This window comes from Lemur catta, chromosome 1 (genome assembly GCF_020740605.2).
Source record: "Lemur catta isolate mLemCat1 chromosome 1, mLemCat1.pri, whole genome shotgun sequence".
Classification (NCBI taxonomy): Eukaryota; Metazoa; Chordata; class Mammalia; order Primates; family Lemuridae; genus Lemur; species Lemur catta.
Window position 1 is genome coordinate 438,900 of NC_059128.1, and position 22,347 is coordinate 461,246.

The following is a 22,347-nucleotide window of genomic DNA, read 5'->3' on the forward strand; positions in this document are numbered from 1 at the left end:
TAGATAATTAAAAAGGAGTTAATTATTTATCACAGTGGAGTCACACAGTTTTTGTCGTAGCCCTGCCCTGTCTCAGCGGTCCCCAATCCCGGGCCTAGCTTTGTAGCAGGGGACATGCAAATAGGGCCCTCCCTCTGCTGATGAAAACCAGCCCAGCCCTCACCCTGCAGCTCTGGGACAGGAGCCCCAGCCCCGGCATTCCCAGGTGTCCCCATTCGGTGATCGGCACTGAACACAGACACTCACCATGGAGTCTGGGCTCAGCTGGCTTTTCCTTTTTGCTGTATTAAAAGGTAATTGATGGAGAACTAGAGATATTGGGTGTGGGAGGGGATGTGAGTGAGAGAAACAGGGGTGTGTGTGGCAGTTTCTGACCAGGATGTGTCTGTGTTTGCAGGTGTCCAGTGTGAGGTGCAGCTGGTGGAGTCTGGGGGAGGCTTGGTCCAGCCTGGGGGGTCCCTGAGACTCTCCTGTTCAGCCTCTGGATTTACCTTCAGTAACTACTGGATGAACTGGGTCCGCCAGGCTCCAGGGAAGGGGCTGGAGTGGGTTGGTTTTATTAGAAACCAGGCTAATGGTGGGACAGCAGAATATGCTGCATCTGTGAAAGGCAGATTCACCATCTCACGGGATGATTCCAAAAGCACCGTCTCTCTGCAAATGAACAGTCTGAGAGCCGAAGACACGGACCTGTACTACTGTGCCAGTGACACAGTGAGGGGACATCAGTGTGAGCCCAGACACAAACCTCCTGCGGGGACGAGCGGGGCCGCCAGGGGGCGCCCAAGACACGGGAGCAGAGTCAGCCCAGGGCAGGTGCAGGTGGAGGGTGAGGGCTGGTTTCCTCTCGGGGTCGTGGCTTCCTCTCCATGAAGCGGTTTCCTCTGGGGAAATTCTCAGAATTCACGATTCTGTGCTTCCTTCTGCAGTCTCTGAGTTAGATATGTTTGTGGTAATGAGAGAAAATATTCTCACCTGCAAAAGGCAGAGGTTGGGTTACAGTCACTTTCTCCTGTCCCTAAATGTACATTATCAATCCTTCTGAATACATCTAGGGGACATCAGGGGCAGACGGAGTCAGCGTCCTAAGCCAGAGAAGGAGGACCCTGTGGTGCTCAGTGTCCCAGCACCAGGCTCAAGACATGGATTCTATCTGACAGGATTCCAGGGCAGAGAGACCCAGCGACATGTAGTGCAGATGTTGGCTCTGATGGTGTTAGACACCTGCACACACAGGCAGGCACAGACACACACACACACACACACACACACACACTGAGTGGACACGGGAAGGGTTAGTCTCTCCACTACTGAGGTGTCTGCAGAGCAGGGCAGGCCCCTCAACACAGTCCCAAGTGGCTTCGTAGGGCAGGAAGGGAGACGGGCTCAGGTTTCCACAACAGTTACCTGGTTGGGCAGGGAGGGTCTGGTGGGGTCTTGGCCTGTGACAGCCATCTGGTGAAAAAGCACCTCTGATTCCTCTCTGGGATTCCCATGAGTGGGGCAAACAGGAAAGACGAAGGATGGGCCTTCAGATGTCCCTGGACAGACACCAGCTAGGAGAATCTGACTTTATATTCCACTCAACAACTAGGTTTAAAAAAGATGAAAAAAAAAAAAGATTAAATGATATTGTGTGTAGTCAACAACCAGGTTTGCAGAAAAACAGAAGATATTTTCTTAGTATGAGATGATATTAATAATAATTAGGATGAGTAGGAGGAGTTAGACAGGTATCTTGGTCGAATGTCTTGGGTGGAATCTTTTCACTGTCCAAGATCATGTGGTTACGGGAAAGGTGGTGCTGTGGGCTTCAAAATACCAGAAGGTTCACAGCTTCTATAATAAGCCTCCCTCTGGTATCCTCCACTGCCGTAGCCAGCAAGTGCCCAGAGTTCTGCATGGATGCTGTAGTTGTGAAATATGAACCCAAAAATTGACTCCCTGTGATTTCACTACTGTATTTTTTTGTGTTTTGTTTGTTTGTTTGTTTGTTTGTTTTTCTGAGGCAACCTCAGTCTCCTGGGCTTAAGCGATCCTACTGCCTCAGCCTCCAAAATAGCTGGGACTACAAGCATGTACCACCATGCCCGGCTAATTTTTTTTCTATATATATAATTTTAGCTGTCTAGATCATTTCTTTCTATTTTTAGTAGAGACGGGGTCTTGCTCTTGCTCAGGCTGGTCTCAAACTCCTGACCTCAAGCGATCCTCCCCCCTCGGCCTCCCAGAGTGCTAGGATTACAGGCATGAGCCACCGTGCCCGGCCTCTATTTTCTTAAAAGTCCTTAATGATATTAGTTTCAATATGGCCCAATTGTAGTGCTCTGATGTTTCTTCCAATACACACAACATCCTGGTGAACATCGTGGGAGATTTTTAAAAAGATGTAGTAAAAGACAGCCTGAATCTGCGGGTGAGAGGAGTGGCTATAACACATGAATTACTTTCCAGTGTTTTTTTTTTTTTTAATCCCAGCTGAACTGCCTTATTTTTAACACTCAGCACCACCTGGTAAGCAGATGATATTGTTTCTTTTTTTTTATTTCAGCATATTACGGGGGTACAAAACTTTAGGTTACATATATTGCTCTTTTCCCCCAGCCCACCCCAATCCGAGCTTCAAGAGTGTCCATCCCCTAGACAGTGAGCATCCCACTCATTATGTATGTATACACACATGCCGTCCCCACCCACATCTGCCTGACACCCAATTACTGTTATTCCTAAATGTGGTCTTAGGTGATATTCAGTGAAACCAGTTTGATGGTGAGTACATGTGGTGCCTATTTTTCCATTCTTGGGATACTTCACTTAGTAGGATGGGTTCCAGCTCTATCCAGGAAAATACAAGAGGTGCTATATCACCATTGTTTCTTATAGCTGAGTAGAACTCCCTGGTATACATATACCACATTCTATTAATCGACTCATGTATTGATGGGCACTTGGGTTGTTTCCACATATTTGCAATTGTGAATTGTGCTGCTATAAACATTCGAGTGCAGATGTCTTTGCAGGCAGGAGAATGCTAGTACTCATGGTAAAATCTGTGTTTGATCTGTCCACCTACAAAGCCATAGGGTAGTAACTGAGGTGTCCTCGAGGGAGGGTCCGTAATGCCACAGTGCTAATGGTAGAACAATTGGCCAAGAGAGTTGAAGAATCTCTTGAAATTATGACATTGTGAACTTAATAATGTGAATTTGATCAACATTTTCAGAAGACTTTTAAAGAATGGATGGTGTGTTTTATGAGTAGTGGAAACGCCTTACAAGCTGAGATGTGTTTATAAATCAGCTCTAGCACTTTTTCTGTGTCATGTATTCTACAACACTTGTTTAGTTCCCATGCTACTATTTCATGTGTGTGTGTGTGAGTGCTCTTCTTAGCTTCCAATGTGCTGCACCTCGCTGTCCATTAAGGCTTCTAATCCACACGATGGAGAGGAACTGTGGTAGACCACACTTTCTGTATCGACCCATCTGTTGACAGACATGTAGGCCTGTGGTGTTTCCAGGGCATGCAGGCACAGTGGGTGAGGAGGAGGAAAAAGGCCTGGGGAAATTCCTGGAGACTCTGTGGGGAGGGACCTGGCTGTGTCCGGATCTACATAAGAGAAGGAGGTTTCAGGTGTGGGTTGGAAGCAGACGCCACTCAGCCCAGCTGGCCTCGTCACCATGCAACATCCCCTGCAATGACCTCCTTTTGGATCGAGGGAAGGGCAGGTCAGGCTCTCACCTAACAGCGGTAACGTACCAGTCTCTCAGGGGAGACGGGAATCCCAGTACATGGGCGGTTCAGGGGAAGACAGCAGGAAGGACCAACACGAGCCAGATCTCAGTCCCTTCCCTGTGTGAGCACAAGGCTTCCCCAGGTGAAGGTTTCTCCTCAGTCTCTAGGATAGAGTAGATCTACTAATGGGCTGGGTACCCTCACAGCGCCCTCCTTAGACAGGGCCGGGGGTCTGGGGAAGGCGTCGCTGTGGTCCGGAAGAAAACGGGACTGCTGCGTCCCCTGCTTGGCTGCTGCCAGCTGCATGAGGCGTCTCGGAGGTCCGACGTGCACTGGGTGCGAGGCCGCTGCTGCGTGTGGCAGGCGGGGACCGAGGCTCCGTGTCCTAAGGTGTCGTTTCCAAGGTGCGGCTGCAGGAGTGGGACTCAGGGCTTGTGACGCCATCTCAGACACGGTCCCTCCCCTGTGTCACCTCTGCACTGTCCACCCCACGCTGTGGGTACCGCTAGAGCTGCGTCTGCAGCCCTGGGGCCTGGGACGGGACCGCGTCAGGAACACACGCTCCTCAGGGAGCGCAAGTTACCCCGTGTCCCGCAAGAGCTGCGCTGCCACGTCCTGATCACTGTCCAAGAACCAGCTGTCCCTGCAGCTGAGCTCTGTGCCCACGAAGGGCAGGGCCGGATTCACCGTGGGACACACAGTGAGGGGACATCAGTGCGGGCCCAGACTCAGACCTCCCTGCAGGGGCGCTCGTGGCCGCCAGGGGGCGCCCGGGACCCCCGAGCCCAGAGCCGGCCTGGGCAGGTGCGGGGGGAGGGGAAGGGCCGGGTTCCTGTCGGGGTCGTGGCTTCCTCTCCATAAACACCCGTCTCCTCTGGGGGCTTCGCTGAGTTCCCGACCCTGAGCTTCCCCTGCAGTCTCAGATACGTTTGTGGGAACGACAGAAAATACTCTCACCTGCTCAAAAGGCAGACAGTGGCTTCCAGGCACTTTCTCCTGTCCCCAAACGCACATTAAAGACCAGCACTTTGCAATAAGTCTGTAAACGGATCAGAGACTTTCTCCTGGACGACACGATGCAGCTCAGCACGCAGCAGCCGGCAGGCAGGATCCGGAGCCCGCGGGACATCAGGGGCAGACGGCTCCTCCCCCAGCTTGGGACCCCAGAGGGGCTCATTTCCCAGCTCAGGAGCAGGTGCGGAGGGAAACTGAGGATTCCTTTCAGACCCCGGAGTTTCCTGTCTCTGCCCGTCACTCTTCTCCCTCAGGAGTCCAGGGTTTTCTCCTTGTAATGCCCTGGTCTCCTGCACCTGAAATGGGATGACTCGGGGCCTGAAGTCAGTGCAAATTTAAGCCTTGATTTTTTCACTTTTCTGCTCTCCATAAACTTTCAGTACAATATTTGGAGTATGAAATCAGCCTCCTGCATTCCACACCCTTGTGCCATGAAAGGGTTTTCTGTTTCGTATGCTGTGTTTGTCACTCAGGAGCAAACTCTTCTCTGCAGAGATGATTCTGTATGTGCTGGGGGTTTGTTTGGCCCCTGGAAATTTAAACTGCAATCCCTTTAGCAAGTCCAGCTTCCAGCGATCCAGTGCCTATGGCCAGTGGAGTCTTGTCCCAGCCCACATGCCACCTGGTGGGCTGTGCCTAATAAGCTAATGCTCTGGCCCTGTTTCTCCCGGCAAGTCCTGGTCTCTCCGCAGATATTAGGTTTGTTCTTGGTCAACTAACGTCTGCTATTTGAAATGTTAAATAAAATGTGCTACTCTAGAGCTTCTGCAGTCACGCTTTATAGATGACGACGATGTTGCTGTTGTTGTGGCTGATGTAAGAAGAGATTTCTCAGTTGTCCACTACTCCCAGGTAAGGATAAGCTTTATCCTTAATGTCAAGAAATTGGAAACAATCAAAATATTCACCAGTAGTTTAATACATAAGCATTTTGTGCAAATGATGCATTAGGACCTACATCATTGACAGCAATGACTGTGTCATGCACACTGCAGCGTGGCTGCGTCCACAGTCTGTGCTGTGAGTAAAATAGGCAAAAAGCACCTGCTACGTGATTCCACTGTTACAAATTCTAGAGAGTGAAAACTGAAGTAACATAAACTATGTTACCAAGTTCCGTTGGTAAACGGAGTGAGAGGGAAGGAGAAAGGAGGAGAAATTTTAGAAGGACAAGTGTAAACATTGAATGCAGGCGAGATGGCTCACGCTTGTAATCCTCGCACTCTGGGAGGCTGAGGCAGGAGGGTCGCTCAGGTCAGGAACTCGAGACCAGTCTGAGCAAGAGTGAGACCCTGTCTCTACTAAAAAAAAAATAGAAAGAAATTAGCTGGAGAACTAATAAATTATCTATCTATCTATCTATCTGTGTATGTATATATATATATATACATATATATATATATATAAATTAGCTGGCCGTGGTGGCACATGCCTGTGCTCCCAGGGACAAGGGAGGCTGAGACAGGAGGATTGCTTAAGCCCAGGAGTCTGAGGTTGCTGTGAGCTAGGCTGAGGTCATGGCACTCTAACCCGGGCAAGAGAGGAAGACTCTGCCTCCAAAAAAAGAAAAAAATGTGTAAATATTGAGTGAAATCAATTACCTCAATATCTCAGACAGGGTGATGGTGACTTCAATACTTTTAATTTGCACAGTTAAAATATGTTAATGAACCTGTACATCAATTATACATCACTAAATATCAACAATAGATGATTTGTTAGGGAAAGAGTTATGGGCAAATAGGTAAAAATAAGTGAAACATTAAGTACATGAAAATGCTTCTGCAGTGACCCTGTGTGTTCCCAGTACTTTGCACATATTATTTAAGTAAAAACAGGAATGTATAAATTTGCTTTCTATTCATATGACAGACTCGAGGGTCCAGAAACCGTCCTAGGCTTGTCCAGCTCTGGTCTGCAGTAAGTTCCAGGGATGAAATTATAGGCCCAGACACTGAGCCTAAATCTTCCCAGATCTGTGCTACCTGACAAACCAGACAACCTCGATACCCGATTCAGGCTACGTTTATGTCTATAAAATACATGAACACTGACACCTACAGCACATGGTTTATGTGTATTTGTAAATTGGATAAGTGAATAGGAGTTAATTATTTATCACAGTACAGTCATACAGTTTTTCTCTGTATCCTGCCCTCTGCTCAGGCACTCCACCAAGTCCTTGCTATATAGCAGGGGACATGCAAATAAGGCCCTCCCTGTGCTGATGAAAACCAGCCCAGCCCTCACCCTGCAGCTCTGGGACAGGAGCCCCAGCCCCGGCATTCCCAGGTGTCCCCATTCGGTGATCAGCACTGAACACAGACACTCACCATGGAGTCTGGGCTCAGCTGGGTTTTCCTTGTTGCTCTGTTACAAGGTAATTCATGGAGAACTAGAGACATTGGGTGTGGGAGGGGACGTGAGTGAGAGAAACAGGGGTGTGTGTGGCAGTTTGTGACCAGGATGTGTCTGTGTTTGCAGGTGTCCAGTGTGAGGTGCAGCTGGTGGAGTCTGGGGGAGGCTTGGTCCAGCCTGGGGGGTCCCTGAGACTCTCCTGTGCAGCCTCCGGATTCACCTTCAGCAGCTACTACATGAGCTGGGTCCGCCAGGCTCCAGGGAAGGGGCTGGAGTGGGTCTCATACATTAGTAGTAGTGGTAGCAGCACATACTACGCAGACGCCGTGAAGGGCCGATTCACCATCTCCAGAGACAACGCCAAGAACACGCTGTCTCTGCAAATGAACAGTCTGAGAGGCGAGGACACGGCCCTGTACTACTGTGCGAGAGACACAGTGAGGGGACATCAGTGTGAGCCCAGACACAAACCTCCTGCGGGGCAGCGCGGGGCCGCCAGGGGGCGCCCAAGACACAGGAGCAGAGTCAGCCCAGGGGACAATAATGGTTCGTTTCCTCTCAGAGTTTGGGGCCTCTTCTCTAGAAATTTTATCCTGGGACTTATCTTCTTTTGAGGCTCAGTGCTCGTCCCTGTAGTGTCTGAATCAGAAGCGTCTTGTTGTAGTAAATGAGCACGTTCTCACCTGCACACAAGGCAGAACGTCACTCACGTGGGCAGAAGTGACCCTGCGGTTGTCACAGGGGTCAGAGGCCTGAGGGAGCCCAGGGGAACCTGCTGCGCATTTTCCAGCCAGACTCAGCACAGACCTCAGTGGGACTCCCTGAGTGGGACAGTCTTTGGGATTCAGATTGGGACATGCAGGGACCTGGGCAGGGTCAGTGTCTCATAAAACCTAACGGTTTCGAATTTTAATCTACTCATTTAAAACTAAACTTTCCTGATGCAGAACTAATTCAGTTCTATTTTCTTCTGCAAGTCTGTTTTCTTTCTCCCTAGGTTCTATTTTCAAAACTTACTCTTCTCCTTCTTCTCCAAGAAAATGGAGGGTGTGGTCTCTGTGTCTAAATCCTGGGGCTCAGGCCCTTTACCTGCAGCTCAGGTGTGGCCCAGGCTGTGGCTCCTGTGGGACCTGGGAAAGATTGATGGCACTGTGTCACCCACCACTGCTGGGACCCTCCTGCTGTCACCTGGGCCTGGACTCACATTGGAAACGCAAGTGGCCATTAGTAGCTGAGAGAATGAGAGTGATTGGTCAAAGTGGGATGTGTCCACTGAGACTCTCACAGAGTCACCTTCAACACCTGTGACATCGGGAGACCTGCAGGTGGAACCTGAATGTGCTGAGCTCTCTGTGGTGGCATCCAGGTCCTTGTGAGTGGTGTCCCTGTGATTCCACATGATGACACAGCACCCTGCAGTCGAGTCCCTCCTGTGGGAAGTGCCTGTCCCAGATGGTCCTTTGTCCAGGAGCCTCCTCATCCTCCCCCCTCTGCTCCTCCTGACTGTCCTCTCCTGTGTCCCCCTCCTTCCTGTGGAGAGCAAACTCGTCCCCTGGTTTTACTCTCACACCCACCGTCATCAAGAGGGAACCAGGGTCATGTATTGAACAAGGATTTCTGTCCAAGTCACATGGGATTCACAACAGATTTCCTCCATATCTTAGTGTTCATCATGGGAGATACTTGTGGAATTGAGGCAAACCATCCGTGTTATGAAGAAATTTCCATTCTTGAGTAATTCCCATTTTTACTTGGAGACACAGATGTTTCCCCATTTCAAGTAGAAACAGTTAACTGTGCGAGAGGCTTCGCCATCTGGTACAGTCCCTGCCTATGAGGAAAAAAAAATAACTAAACAGACCAATAGACCATGGGGGGAATCTGGGTGAGACCTGTTGTATTCCTTGAGTAGTTGTTTGTTTGTTTGTTTGTTTATGACTGTGTTGAATTAAAGCAGAAAATGGCAACTTTATTAAAGAGACCGCCAGTACAATGTGAAGCAAACGAAGTGTTAGGAATATTGTCAAATTAAATTTAGCTGTTACAGATAGTGACATTTTAATTGTAGTGTCGTTTTCCAAAATGAAAGAGGTAGCATTTGGGAGTCTCAATACTACATGAGGTTTGTTCTGAAATCTTAGGAAGAACTGTGCACAGGGTTGGACATGTGAACTGCACATTGTCGTTTGTAGTTCAAATTTCTGAGGTCATAGAACCCTGTAGCTTGATGAACCTTCTGTGTGGCTCATTTAGTAACTAATTACTAAAAGTATTTTAGTAATTTTATGAGAAAAGGTGTCTTTGAGAAACACAGAAAAATTTACCATCCACAGTAGGTAAGCAGATCACAGAAACAATACGCAGAGTTACACACTGACAGGTGTATTATTGTTTTCATTTTGCAACATAACTTTTATCTACATTGATCAAAGGCTCAACATACTTCATCAAAATTGAATCACAGGTCTTTTTAAATTAATACTTATTTAACCACAGTGATAACCAAAAGGCATTAAAAGTAATACAGAAAGTTAAATCAATATAAAAATCATCGTCCATTTAAACCTCACTTTTCCTAAGTAATCAAGAACCTGATGAAGACCACACAGGAAATTATCAAATGTAAGACGTGTTTCCTGGGCCAGGTAACAAAAGGTAAAGAAACACCTTCTATGGTGGGATTGTTTTTCTTTATGTGGAGCTCGTTTTAGATTGTTTGGACATAACCACCCCCCTCCCCAAAAGGCTACACAGGGGACTTGGATTCACGAAATGCAGGAAGAGTGTGCCTAAGGCTATAAGTGAAGGCATGCATACACTATACACTATCTCATGCTATAAATAGAAGTAGTTTTAATTCAATTTATTAACAGTAATAAGGTGGAGGAAATGGGCTCATGGTGCGTGGGGGTATGTGTTAGGTTTTGTGTATGCACACGTGTGTGTCAGTAGCCTGTGTGTGTTCTGTCCTGCTTGAAGTTTCTCTTACATCCTCAGATCTGTGATTTTTATGTCTTTCATGAAGTTTAGAACATTTGTGACCATTATTTCTTCAATATTTATTTTCCATGCCTGGCCTTTTACTTCTACTTGTGGAATTTCCATTATATTTATCTGACACTATTTGATACTGATGTTTTTCTTCATTGTTGTTTCCCTTTGCATTTTGCTGTGAAGTTCCTGGCACCTATTTCCAAGTCCAGGATTTCTTTGGAAAGGAGACAACTCAGCCGGTTTGTTTGTCTAAGGCATATCTGTACTGAATTCCTTCTAAACACTATAACCATTTATATTTGACTCTTCCTTAAAAATCCCCTTGTCAATACCTAAGTTAAGTATATTGATTTGTGGCAATATTATGTTTCCCTTTCTATCTTAACACATCACTTAAAATCACTTTATGTTTCCTGTTTTATCACTTCTAATATGTGTCATTTCTGAAGTTCAGTCTGATAGTTTTTCATTATGACTTTTTTGATATCCATTTGTTACAGCCCATAGATTTGTATGTTAGCCAGACATGCCGTGTTTCACGGTTCCCATTGACTTACTATCTCATTTTATGTGTTTCCCTCCCTGTATATGTCCACACCTTAGGCTGTCCCAGCCTGTACTGTGGAAGTTTGTGTGGCTCTAGTCAGACTTCATTTGGAATTTATTGTTGAAGTGGCTCCAAGTGTGGAAGGTTTTCTCTGCTGTGAGCACAGAAGGTTTAGGGTCCTCCACTGATACGTAGTGTGTGCTTCCTGCCTGGCTTTCTGTTTACAGCCCATGCTCTAGAGACGATCTGTTGCATCTTGCCCAGGTCAGTCCCAATTTTGCATTTACTGACAGTAGTTGATGTGGTGGAAGAGGCTGACCTGAGGTGGCCTTCTCTGACGTCCTCCCTGAGCCGGGTTCCCAGGCAGGCATCGTGCCCCGTGGTCTGCACTGTGCCCTTGCATGTTGTCCTATCCCTCCGCAAGAGGTGTCGCTGCCCTAGTACCTTCTCAGCGTCTTTCTTCTCCTGGTTCTTGTCTCCCACAGCTGGGGCAGTTCTCCATCAGCCCCTTCAGCTTCCAGATTTGCTGCCTATCCCTGAAGATCAAGCCTTTGTTCCCGTGATGGAGAGGAGTCATTTTTCTGAGCATAACCTTAGTGGTGACATGTCTTCCGCTCCCATCTCCTATGAGGTCCCCCAGTGGGCTAGGACACTGATTTCTGCCTCTTGTCCCCTGCAGGGTAATTGTATTCGTTGCAGGACACAGGGGAGGTGGGTCTGAATGCATTTCAGAAACATGTTCTCCCTCTCTCGGATAGAACCATCTGTGAGGTGCCACCTTATGATGTGTCCCCAATCCTGGAGGAAAATTGCTCTGAGGAAACAGAATAGGAATTTCCCAACCCTGTGACCACTGGAAAATGTAAACTGCAATCCCTGTAGCAAGCCCAGCTTCCAGCGATCCAGTGCCTACGGCCAGTGGAGTCTGGTCCCAGCCCACATGCCGCCTGGTGGGCTGTGCCTAATAAGCTAATGCTCTGGCCCTGTTGCTCCCTGCGAGTCCTGGTCTCCCCGCAGATTTCAGGTTTGCTCTTGGTCGTATAACTTCCATTATCTGAAATATTAAATGAAATGTGCTAATGTATGTCCCGTGTAGGTGTGTTGATGTGAATGATGATGATGTTGATGTTATTGTTGTTGATGTAAAAAGAAGAAGAGCTGTTTTCTCAGCTGCCTCCTTCTCCCAGGTGAAGAGAAGCTTTATCCATAATACCAAGGAATTGGAAACAATCTCAACATTAACAGTAGCTTAATAAACAAGCATTTTTTGCAAATGATCCATTAGGACACTACATCATTGACAGCAATGATGGTTTCATGCACACTGCAGCGTGGCTGCATCCACAGTCTGTGCTGTGAGTAAAATAATCCAAAACAGCACCTGTTACGTGATTCCACTAATATAAATTCTAGAGAGTGAAAACTGAAACAACAGAAACCATACTAGCAGGTGCCTGGGTAATGGGAGGAAGAGGGAAGAGGAAAGAAGCAGGAATTTTAGAAGGACATGTGGAAACATTGAGGGAAATCGATTTCCTCAATGTTGCAGACAGGGTGTTGGTGACGTCAATACCTTTAATTTGCACAATTAAAATATGTTAAGGAAACTGTACATGAATTGTACATCATTAAATATGAACAATTAAATAGACTATTTGTTACAGGAGTGATGGACAAATAGGTAAAAATAAGTGAAACATTAAGTATATGAAAATGCTTCTGTATTGACCCTTTGTGTTACAAACATTTTAACATATTATTTAAGTAAAAACAGGAAGGCAAAAATTTGCTTTATATTTTTATTACAGAATTGAGATTCCAGAAACAATCGTAGGCATGTCCAGATCTGCTCTGCAGTGCGTTCCAGGGATAGGATTATAGACAGAGACACTGACCATAAATCTTCCAGGATATCTGTTCCTGGACATACATGCAACCTTTATATGCATCTAGGGTTACTTTTACATCCGTAAAATACATGATACATTGACACCTACAGGACATGGTTTATGGGTGTTTATAAATTAGATAAGTGAGGAGGAGTTAATTATTTATCACAGTACAGTCACACAGTTGTTCGCTTGGCCCTGCCGTCCCTCAGCTGTCCCACCCAGGGCTTGCTATATAGCAGGGGACATGCAAATAGGGCCCTCCCTGTGCTGATGAAAACCAGCCCAGCCCTCACCCTGCAGTTCTGGGACAGGAGCCCCAGCCCCGGCATTCCCAGGTGTCCCCATTCGGTGATCAGGACTGAACACAGAGACTCACCATGGAGTCTGGGCTGCGCTGGGTTTTCCTTGTTGCTCTGTTACAAGGTAATTCATGGAGAACTAGAGACATTGGGTGTGGGAGGGGATGTGAGTGAGAGAAACAGGGGTGTTTGTGGCAGTTTCTGACCAGGATGTGTCTGTGTTTGCAGGTGTCCAGTGTGAGGTGCAGCTGGTGGAGTCTGGGGGAGGCTTGGTCCAGCCTGGGGGGTCCCTGAGACTCTCCTGTGCAGCCTCCGGATTCACCTTCAGCAGCTACTGGATGAACTGGGTCCGCCAGGCTCCAGGGAAGGGGCTGGAGTGGGTTGCTGTTGTTAAAAACAAAGCTAATAGTTACACGACAGAATATGCTGCATCTGTGAAAGGCAGATTCACGATCTCAAGGGATGATTCCAAAAGCACTGTCTCTCTGCAAATGAACAGTCTGAGAGCCGAGGACACGGCCCTGTACTACTGTGGGAGAGACACAGTGAGGGGACATCAGTGTGAGCCCAGACACAAACCTCCTGCGGGGCAGCGCGGGGCCGCCAGGGGGCGCCCAACACACGGGAGCAGAGTCAGCCCAGGGCAGGTGCAGGTGGAGGGTGAGGGCTGGTTTCCTCTTGGGGTCGGGGCTTCCTCTCCATAAAGCGGTTTCCTCTGGGGAACTTCTCTGAATTCACGATTCTGTGCTTCCCTCTGCAGTCTCTGAGTTAGACATGTTTGTGGTAATGAGAGAAAATATTTTCACCTGCACAAAAGGCAGAGGATGAGTTCCAGTCACTTTCTCCTTTCCCGCAATTGACATTAATTGTCCACAATTCTGAATAAATTCAAAAATACATAAAATATTTTGTCTTGGACAGCACAGTGGAACACAGCACACAGGACTGAACGTTCCTTCTAGCCGGCAAGCAGCATAAAGTGTCGTCAGGGCCAGAGGGAGTCAGCGTCCTAAGCAAGAGAAGGGAGACCTAACTCCTCGGTCGCATGTCATGAGTGGAAGGTTTTCACTCTCCAGGATCATCAGCTTATCCTGAAGGTCGTGGGTCAACTGTGGCCTTCAAAATACCAGAAGCTTCACAGGTTCTATAAAAATGCTCACTTTGGCATCCTCCACTGCAGTAGCCAGCAAGTGCTCAGAGCTCTGAATTGATGCTGTAGTTGTGAAATATGAACCCAAGAATTGCCTCCCTGTAATTTCACTGCTGTATTTTCTTAAAAGTCCTTACTGATATTCGTTCCAATATGGCCCAAGGGTATTGCTCTGATATCTCTTCCAGTACCCACATTGTCCTGGTTGAACTTCATGAGGACTTTTACAAAGATGCAGTAAAAGGCAGCTGAAGCTGTGAGTGACAGGAGTGGCTATAACACATGAATTACTTTCAAGAATTTTTAACTCTTCCATGCAGTAGAGAGAATGCTAGTACTCATGGTATAATCTAAGTGTTTGATCTGTGCAGCTACCAAGCCATTGGGTAGTAACTGATGTGTCCTCCAGGGAGGGGACCCTAATGCCACAGTGCTCATGGTAGAACCATTGGCCAAGGGAGTTCAGGAAACTCTTAACATTGTGACATTTTGAAATTAATAATGTCAATTTGATGAACATTTTCAGAAGACTTTTAATGAATGGATGGTGTGTTTTATAAGTAGTGGTAATGCCTTACAAGCTTAGGTGCGTTTATAAACGAGCTCAAGGCTGCTTTTTCTGTGTAATGATATTCTACAAGACTTGTTTAACTCCCATGCTATTATTTTTTTTGCATGATTTCCAAAGTTACATTTGTCAGATCTCTAGGGCTTAGAACTTTATCTAAAGTCCCATAGCTTGTTGTTCATTTTGATAGGGTCTCCAGAAGTTGTGAGAAACACTTTTCTTTGCAAAGCATCCCAATTTCATGCACTACTGCAAAAACATATGAATTTTATCCCAGTTTTGGCTAATCCACAGGCTCTAAAAAGTGCAATGACTTCTGTCATGAAAGCCAGTTTTACACCAGGCTGAGGACTATATTCTAATGAAAAGTTTACATTAGTAATATGAATTACTGGTTATCAACCTCCAGCTTTATTATTGACATGTGATTCATATTTCATAGAGGTTGCATTAATTTGCACTCACACCAACAGCGTGTGAGTGTACCTTTCTCTCCACATTCATGCCAGCATATAATGGTTTGAGACTTCTTGGTAAAAGCCATTGGAGTTAGGTGATATCTCATTGTGGTTTTGATTTGCATTTCCCTGACGATTAGGGACATTGTGAATTTTTTCAAATATTTATGGGCCATTAGTTGTTGAGCGTAAGAAATATTGATGTATAGAAATGCCCCCTATATTTTTAATAACAGAAATGATTTCAGGAGTGTTGCAAGGCTTTGCCCTAAAGGAAAATGTAAACATATTAGTTCGCATATCAAAAGCTGCCTGGCCTCAGGAGGGAGTCTCAATGGTCAGTAGCAGCTGCATTCCAAGGTGATGCTGCAGTCTCAAGCCTGTGGTTCTCACCTGCTTTGAAAGGCAAAGGAGGTCTTGCATGGAGCCACAGGAAGCAGAGCTGATCAACAAAGACAGGCCCCAGGAGATGAGAGCTGATCAGAGATAAAAGCTGATCAATAAGATATGCTGCCCTAACAGGACCCAGACTGAACCATGCAGGTAAAGTAAATAGCATAAGGGACAGCTCATGCTTGACTTCGAAAATCTCTCTTACACAATAACCAGAGCCAAGATGTCTCTGTTTTTCCTGAAGTAATAGCCTTATCATAAAACTTAGAGTTTTGCCCTAAGAAGATTTTATAACCCATTGTTCACCTAAACAGAGTTAGTTAAAAGATCTATAGAAGCCTTTTAGAAGACTTTGACCCTAAGCCAAACTACCTGTTACTATGTCAACCCTGCTACCCCTGGCAACCAAAACTCTGTACGTTATAAATATCTGTGTAAAACTTCAGTCTTGGTTGCATGTCTGGTGGGAGGGCAGGTAATCTTCCGGGCACCCTCCTTTGCCTATCTTCATAAATCTTTACTTTATAAACTATATCTTTGGCTCTGTGTCTTATTTTTATTTCTGATTCCTACTATTTTTTCATCCTTTGTGACGAGCCCTGAGGGACCCCAACTTTTGCTGGGAGCGTAGCTAACGCCCCACAAACTGGCGTAGTCAGCAGGATGTTCAGATAGGGTCTTGAAGGCCAAAGGCTTTGCATCGAGCAAAGAACATTCCTGTATTTCGTCACCAAGGGCCTGGAGAAGGCTAAAAGTCGCACACGCATCTACCCAGAGAGAGGTAAGTTGGAAATCTCCAGGACATAAGTAAGAGTTAAGATTAACATTCTGCTCAGAGTAAAATAATGAGGAAGACTATCTCTTCCGAGTATCTGAAATTGTTGAGAGCTTATTAAAGAGTACTAGAGTGGTTGCCAAAAAGAAATATCTATAGGAATTGTTTCATTTAATTTCCAAACATTGTGATTGGTTCCCACCTCCAGATGATTTCAAGCTGCAGGAACAGCAGTTGGCACTAAAAACATTATGAAAAGCCTTCTCTAAAGGAATTGGACGCATGCTAATCACAGAGCTAGTGGTCCTGAGTGAGTCCTTGTGTTTGGAAAGACACACACATGTGCTGGATCCAGTCAAAGTGAGTTTCTGTACCTTCCAGAGTCAAAGGTCTTAGTGAATTTGCCATCAAGTGAATCCTTCACTCAGTAAAGGAGCCCTGTGACAACCATGGTAACAACCTCTGAAATCGTTCCTCTTACTGCCACAATGGTAGACTGTGGTTGGTTAGAAATCCTGGTTCCCAGGTAGGATCATTACTACTGGGGACAAAATGTGCTCCCCTGAATCTGAGACCTGGTCTGGTGCCACTGAATTGGGGTCCTCATGACTGTGGACCAGCCAACAATGAAAGGCCCTTTCCCACCGATAGGCACTAACTCTGTTTGGAGGCTAAGCTTGTGTGTTCCCATGGAGGCAGGGGCAGTCCCTTGGGCTGAGGCAGTTTCTGGGGTTTCTCCACTGCATTCCACACTGGGAAGGTCAATTGCATCAACCACATGGCTGCGGGTGGCCAAGTGACCAAGGACAATGGCTCCGCAGTGCCCAGGTCTGAGTCACTACATGAGGGAACAAGACATAGCAACCCTCACTGCAAAATGCTGCTGTGTGTTAGAAGGATCCATAGTTCAGGTGGGAGGGGACACTAGTGAATGTCAAGTATGACCACAGGGCCACCTGCAGCAGTGGAGAGTGGAGCCTGACCAGTCACAATCACAGTGTGACTTCCACAGAGATCAGGGCTGGTTACTGTCCCAGGCACGTGGCAGCCCCATAGACTGTACCTGGGCCTGTGTGGACCTGCCTGGCAAGAGGGAAATGTAAGGACAAACTGCAGTGGATCCTTCTAGGCCCCACTCATGTGCACTGGGCCCAACACAGAGGAATCCGCAGTTGTATTAGACAGTTTGTGAAAACCTGAATCCCCTCAGCTGAGTGAGGCTCATGTCAAAGTTAATGCACAACACTGTCAAGGGCAGTGTGGATTTAGGTGGTCCAAAGTTTGATACAGCCTTGAAGTTGTAACATTAGAATACAGCAAACTGCCATCATGTTCTCATTACAGAAAGGGAATTTTGCAAAACCTATGAGGCATGTTCACATTGATCCTGGAGTTGGTTCAGGGCAGCAGTAGGATGTAGTGTTGGGGAGCTCAGCCCAGATACTGCAGGTGCCTCTCACCACATATATGCTTCCTCTTGGGCACATTGCATAAGTCCTCTATGCTTCTGTTTGTACGATTTCATCTATAAAATATCATGACCTATGAAGTCCCCCTTATCTTTGGGCCCTGCACTCCCTCAGGTGTCCCCACCCAGGGCTTGCTATATAGCAGGGGACATGCAAATATGGCCCTCCCTCTGCTGATGAAAACCAGCCCAGCCCTCACCCTGCAGCTCTGGGACAAGAGCCCCAGCCCCGCCATTCCCAGGTGTCCCCATTCGGTGATCAGCACTGAACACAGACACTCACCATGGAGTCTGGGCTGCGCTGGGTTTTCCTTGTTGCTCTGTTACAAGGTAATTCGTGGAGAACTAGAGATATTGGGTGTGTGAGGGGATGTGAGTGAGAGAAACAGGGGTGTGTGTGGCAGTTTCTGACCAGGATGTGTCTGTGTTTGCAGGTGTCCAGTGTGAGGTGCAGCTGGTGGAGTCTGGGGGAGGCTTGGTCCAGCCTGGGGGTTCCCTGAGACTCTCCTGTGCAGCCTCCGGATTCACCTTCAGCAGCTATGCAATGAACTGGGTCCGCCAGGCTCCAGGGAAGGGGCTGGAGTGGGTCTCATACATTAATGGTAACGGTGGTAGCACATACTACGCAGACGCCGTGAAGGGCCGATTCACCATCTCCAGAGACAACGGCAAGAACAGGCTGTCTCTGCAAATGAACAGTCTGAGAGCCGAGGACACAGCCCTGTACTACTGTGCCAGAGACACAGTGAGGGGACATCAGTGTGAGCCCAGACACAAACCTCCTGCTGGTGCCCGTGGGGCCGCCAGGGGGCGCCCAAGACGCAGGAGCAGAGTCAGCCCGGGGCAGGTGCAGGTGGAGGAAAAAATAATAGTTCATTTCATGTCAGAGTTTGGGGCGTCCCCTCTAGAAATCTCATCCTGGGACCTATTTCATTTCGTGGCTGTGTGCTCGTCCCTGTAGTGTCTGAATTAGAAGCGTCTTGTTGTAGTAAATGAACACGTTGTCACCTGCACACAAGGTAGAACGTCACTCACTTGGGCAGAAGTGACCCTGCGGTTGTTACAGGGGTCAGAGGCCTGAGGGAGCCCAGGGGAACCTGCTGCGCATTTTCCAACCAGACTCAGCACAGACCTCAGTGGGACCCCTGAGTGGGACAGTCTTTGGGATTCAGATTGGGACATGCAGGGACCTGGGCAGGGTCACTGTCTCATAAAACCTAATGGTTTTACATTTTTCTCTCCTCATTTAAAACTAAACATTCCTGATGCAGAACTAATTCAGTTCTATTTTTTTCTGCAAGTCTGTTTTCTTTCTCCCTAGGTTCTATTTTTCACATCTTCGTCTTCTCCTTCTTCTCCAAGAAAATGGAGGGTGTGGTCTCTGTGTCTAAATCCCAGGACTCAGGCCCTTTACCTGGAGCTCAGGTGTGGCCCAGGCTGTGGCTCCTGTGGAACCTGGGAAAGATTGATGGGACTGTGTCACCCACCACTGCTGGGACCCTCCTGCTGTCACCTGGGCATGGACTCACGTTGGAAATGCAAGTGGCCATTAGTAGCTGAGAAAATGAGAGTGATTGGTCAAAGTGGGATGTGTCCACTGAGACTCTCACAGAGTCACCTTCAACAGCTGTGGCATCGGGGAGACCTGCAGGTGGAACCTGAATGTGCTGAGCTCCCTGTGGTGGCATCCAGGTCCTTGTGAGTGGTGTCCCTGTGATTCCACATGATGACACAGCACCCTGCAGTCTACTCCCTCCTGTGGCAGGTGCCTGCCCCAGATGGTCCTTTGTCCAGGAGCCTCCTCATCCTCCCCCCTCTGCTCCTCCTGACTGCCCTCTCCTGTGTCCCCCTCCTTCCTGTGGAGAGCAAACTCGTCCCCTGGTTTTACTCTCACACCCACCGTCATCAAGAGGGAACCAGGGTCATGTATTGAACTAGGATTTGTCTCTACACCACATGGGCTTTGGAGAAGATTTCTTGCAAAATGTAGTTTGTCATCATGAGAGATTCTCATGGAAACTGAGGTGCACCGTCCATCTTATGAAGAAATTTCCATTCTTGAGTTATTTCCATGTCTACCTGTAGACACAGATATGTCGTCCTCATAAGCAGGAAACAGTTAACTGTGTGAGAGGCTTTGCCACCTTGTACAGTCCCTGCCTATGAAATGGCCACAGGTTCAGACAGGAAGGTGGTGACACCACACTGCACATCAGGGAGTGTGGAGGAAGGGACAGGACCAGCAGGACACATGTGGCCACTGCTTCTTTAGAGTAATTCTGTTGAGTTTAGCAATTCATATAGTATTTTTAATTCTAAGTTCCTACAGCACTAAAACACACTTGGTTTATGTAAAGCCCAAGAGAGCTGCAAGCTCAGGTGTTGGTGAGCACATATCGTGGTGCAGGACGCTGTGGGTGGCCCTGAGGTGGCCACAGGAGAAGGGTCACTCAGCGTGAGGCTGAGGAACATGGACATTATGACAAAGAAGGCAGGTGTCCTCCTGGGGAGAACAGGACACGGGGACTCTGTGGGCTGAGTCTGCAAGGGCTCGGGCAGGGGCCCCAGGGTCTGTCCTAGAGAAGTGGCATCAGATGACAGGACCTGATGTTGAGCGATTCTGGAATAAAGTGAGGAGCAGGGAAATCAGCCTGGGGGGCTCCCCTGAGGCCTTGAGAGAGGTTGCTCTATGAATGTGACATCATGACATTTGGAGCAGAGGAGCAGAGAGCCACAATGGAGCAGCCGCCACCCCGGACCTGTTGGATGAGATCTCGTGTGTGTGGAAGCAGCACAGCTGACGCACGGCAGGAACGGATGGCGTGGATGGGTGTGGCTGCACGTGTGTATCGTGGGAAAGTGGGACCCGTGCAGGGCAACTCAGGTCAGCGCAGGATCCTCTCTTCACAGTATCGCAGCTCGGAATGTTCATATCTACAGTTGGCAACATGCTTATTTTCTTAGTTTATTTTCTGAACGCCGTAGTATATGTTTCTAGTAATTCCTGATTATTTTATATTTACTGGTGTTTATGGATTCTATTTTTCAAGAAATTTTCTAAACTGTAGCTGGTAGCCTGTTTAAATATGTCCCTATCAGAGCATAGCAATGAAATCCATAAGATAAAATCAGATTTACCAATTGCTTATTGACAGGAATCAGCGATTTCAGTAAGATGCATGTGGTGACGGTGTGTGGAGCCACAAGATAACGTTTGCAGTCACCCTCCGTGAGATGCCTTCATTCTCTCCTAGTCAAACACAGCAAATGGGGACGGCTACAGCAGACACCGTTGGGATAATCACCTTTGCTCTAAACTGCTCTTGCATAATGGGTTTCATCTTTGAACACTCTCTTTTAACTCACATCAGCCTGTATTTGCTATTTTAAGGAGATGATGCATGGGGTCTTGTTTTCTCATAACTAGGAGTAAGTTATAATGAAATAATTTATTTTTATCTTGCTACTCCGAGGCTCAGAGCATCCAAGCCCACAGTAGCATATTTTGGGACAATGTGGGCTATGACCATGGTGATTTAGGCAAGGAAATCCTTACAGTGTTTAAGGTGAGGTGGACCTCCTTGTACCTATTATATATGGCAAAACCCATAACAGTACAGGGATATTTTTCAAAAATTTTTTGTGGGATTCCTAGATACAATTGTGATCTGTGCTTCCGTGTTAAGGATATGCAATATTGTCAGCAGGTGAATATCTGCCGTGAGTAAGATACTTACAGCCTCTTTCAAAAGCACCAAAACCAGACGACACCCTGTTATGTTTTACCATATATTATTTTAGTATATTTTGGATTTCTAATTACATCAATCACAGACTGCTCTCTGTTCTATTGCACAGTATAAGTATAGTTAATAGTAATGTATTGCATATTTGAATATACCGGCAACTTAGGAATTTAACATTCTCACTACAAAGAAATAACCAATATGGGAGATGATGGACATGCTAATTATGTTGATTTTTTCATTCCAAAATGTATACATGTATTGACATCCTGTTGCATCCCTTCAGTATATATAATTATTATTTGTAAATGAAAAATAAATAAAATTTTACCCAAGTGCCCAACAATACATGAGTGGATTAATAAAATGTGGTATGTGTATCCCATGGAGTTCTACTCAGTCACAAAAACAATGGTGATCTAGCACCTCTTGAATTAACCTGGATAGAGCTGGAGCCCATTCTGCTAAGCGAGGTATCACAAGAATGGAAACACAAGCACCGCATGTGCTCACCAGCAAGTTGGTACTAACTGATCAACACTAAGGTGTTCACATGGGAATGGGTGCCCGACAGGTGGGTGCTTTTGGGGGGTGAACTCACAGCTAATGGATGGGGACCAAACTCTGTGGGGAAAGGGCACTCCTGGAGCCCTGGCTCAGGTGAGGGAAAGGCATATATGTAACCAAAATGTTTGTACCACCATAATATAGTGAAATGAAAAATAGAAATAAAAATGATTAATATTTTGGTTGAGGAAAATGTTAGGTTTCCTAATTTGATCAATATGCAAGGTATACATATATCAAAACACATGTTATGAGATTAAATATATGCATTATTTTTCAATTAAAATAAAATAAAATGTTTAAATGCAACGGTACAACAAAACACACCCAGGTACATTTCCTTTTGTGCAAATTGTATAATTTTTTGTATTTTTATTTAATTT

General features: G+C 46.7%; 1 protein-coding gene and 1 gene segment (V, D, J or C); both read left to right on the top strand.

Annotated features, from left to right (window-relative positions):
• Positions 1-4,811: 4,811 nt before the first annotated feature.
• Positions 4,812-11,332, top strand: LOC123643363. The gene is given in 7 exon segments (XM_045558845.1): positions 4,812-4,930; positions 5,223-5,374; positions 5,510-5,601; positions 7,028-7,067; positions 7,070-7,129; positions 7,234-7,653; positions 11,328-11,332. Coding segments are annotated over 7 exon segments (888 nt in total).
• Positions 11,333-12,734: 1,402 nt separating this feature from the next.
• LOC123643371 lies at positions 12,735-19,211 on the top strand. The segment is given in 5 exon segments: positions 12,735-12,963; positions 13,068-13,169; positions 15,067-15,075; positions 18,167-18,384; positions 19,014-19,211. Coding segments are annotated over 5 exon segments (573 nt in total).
• Positions 19,212-22,347: the final 3,136 nt, after the last annotated feature.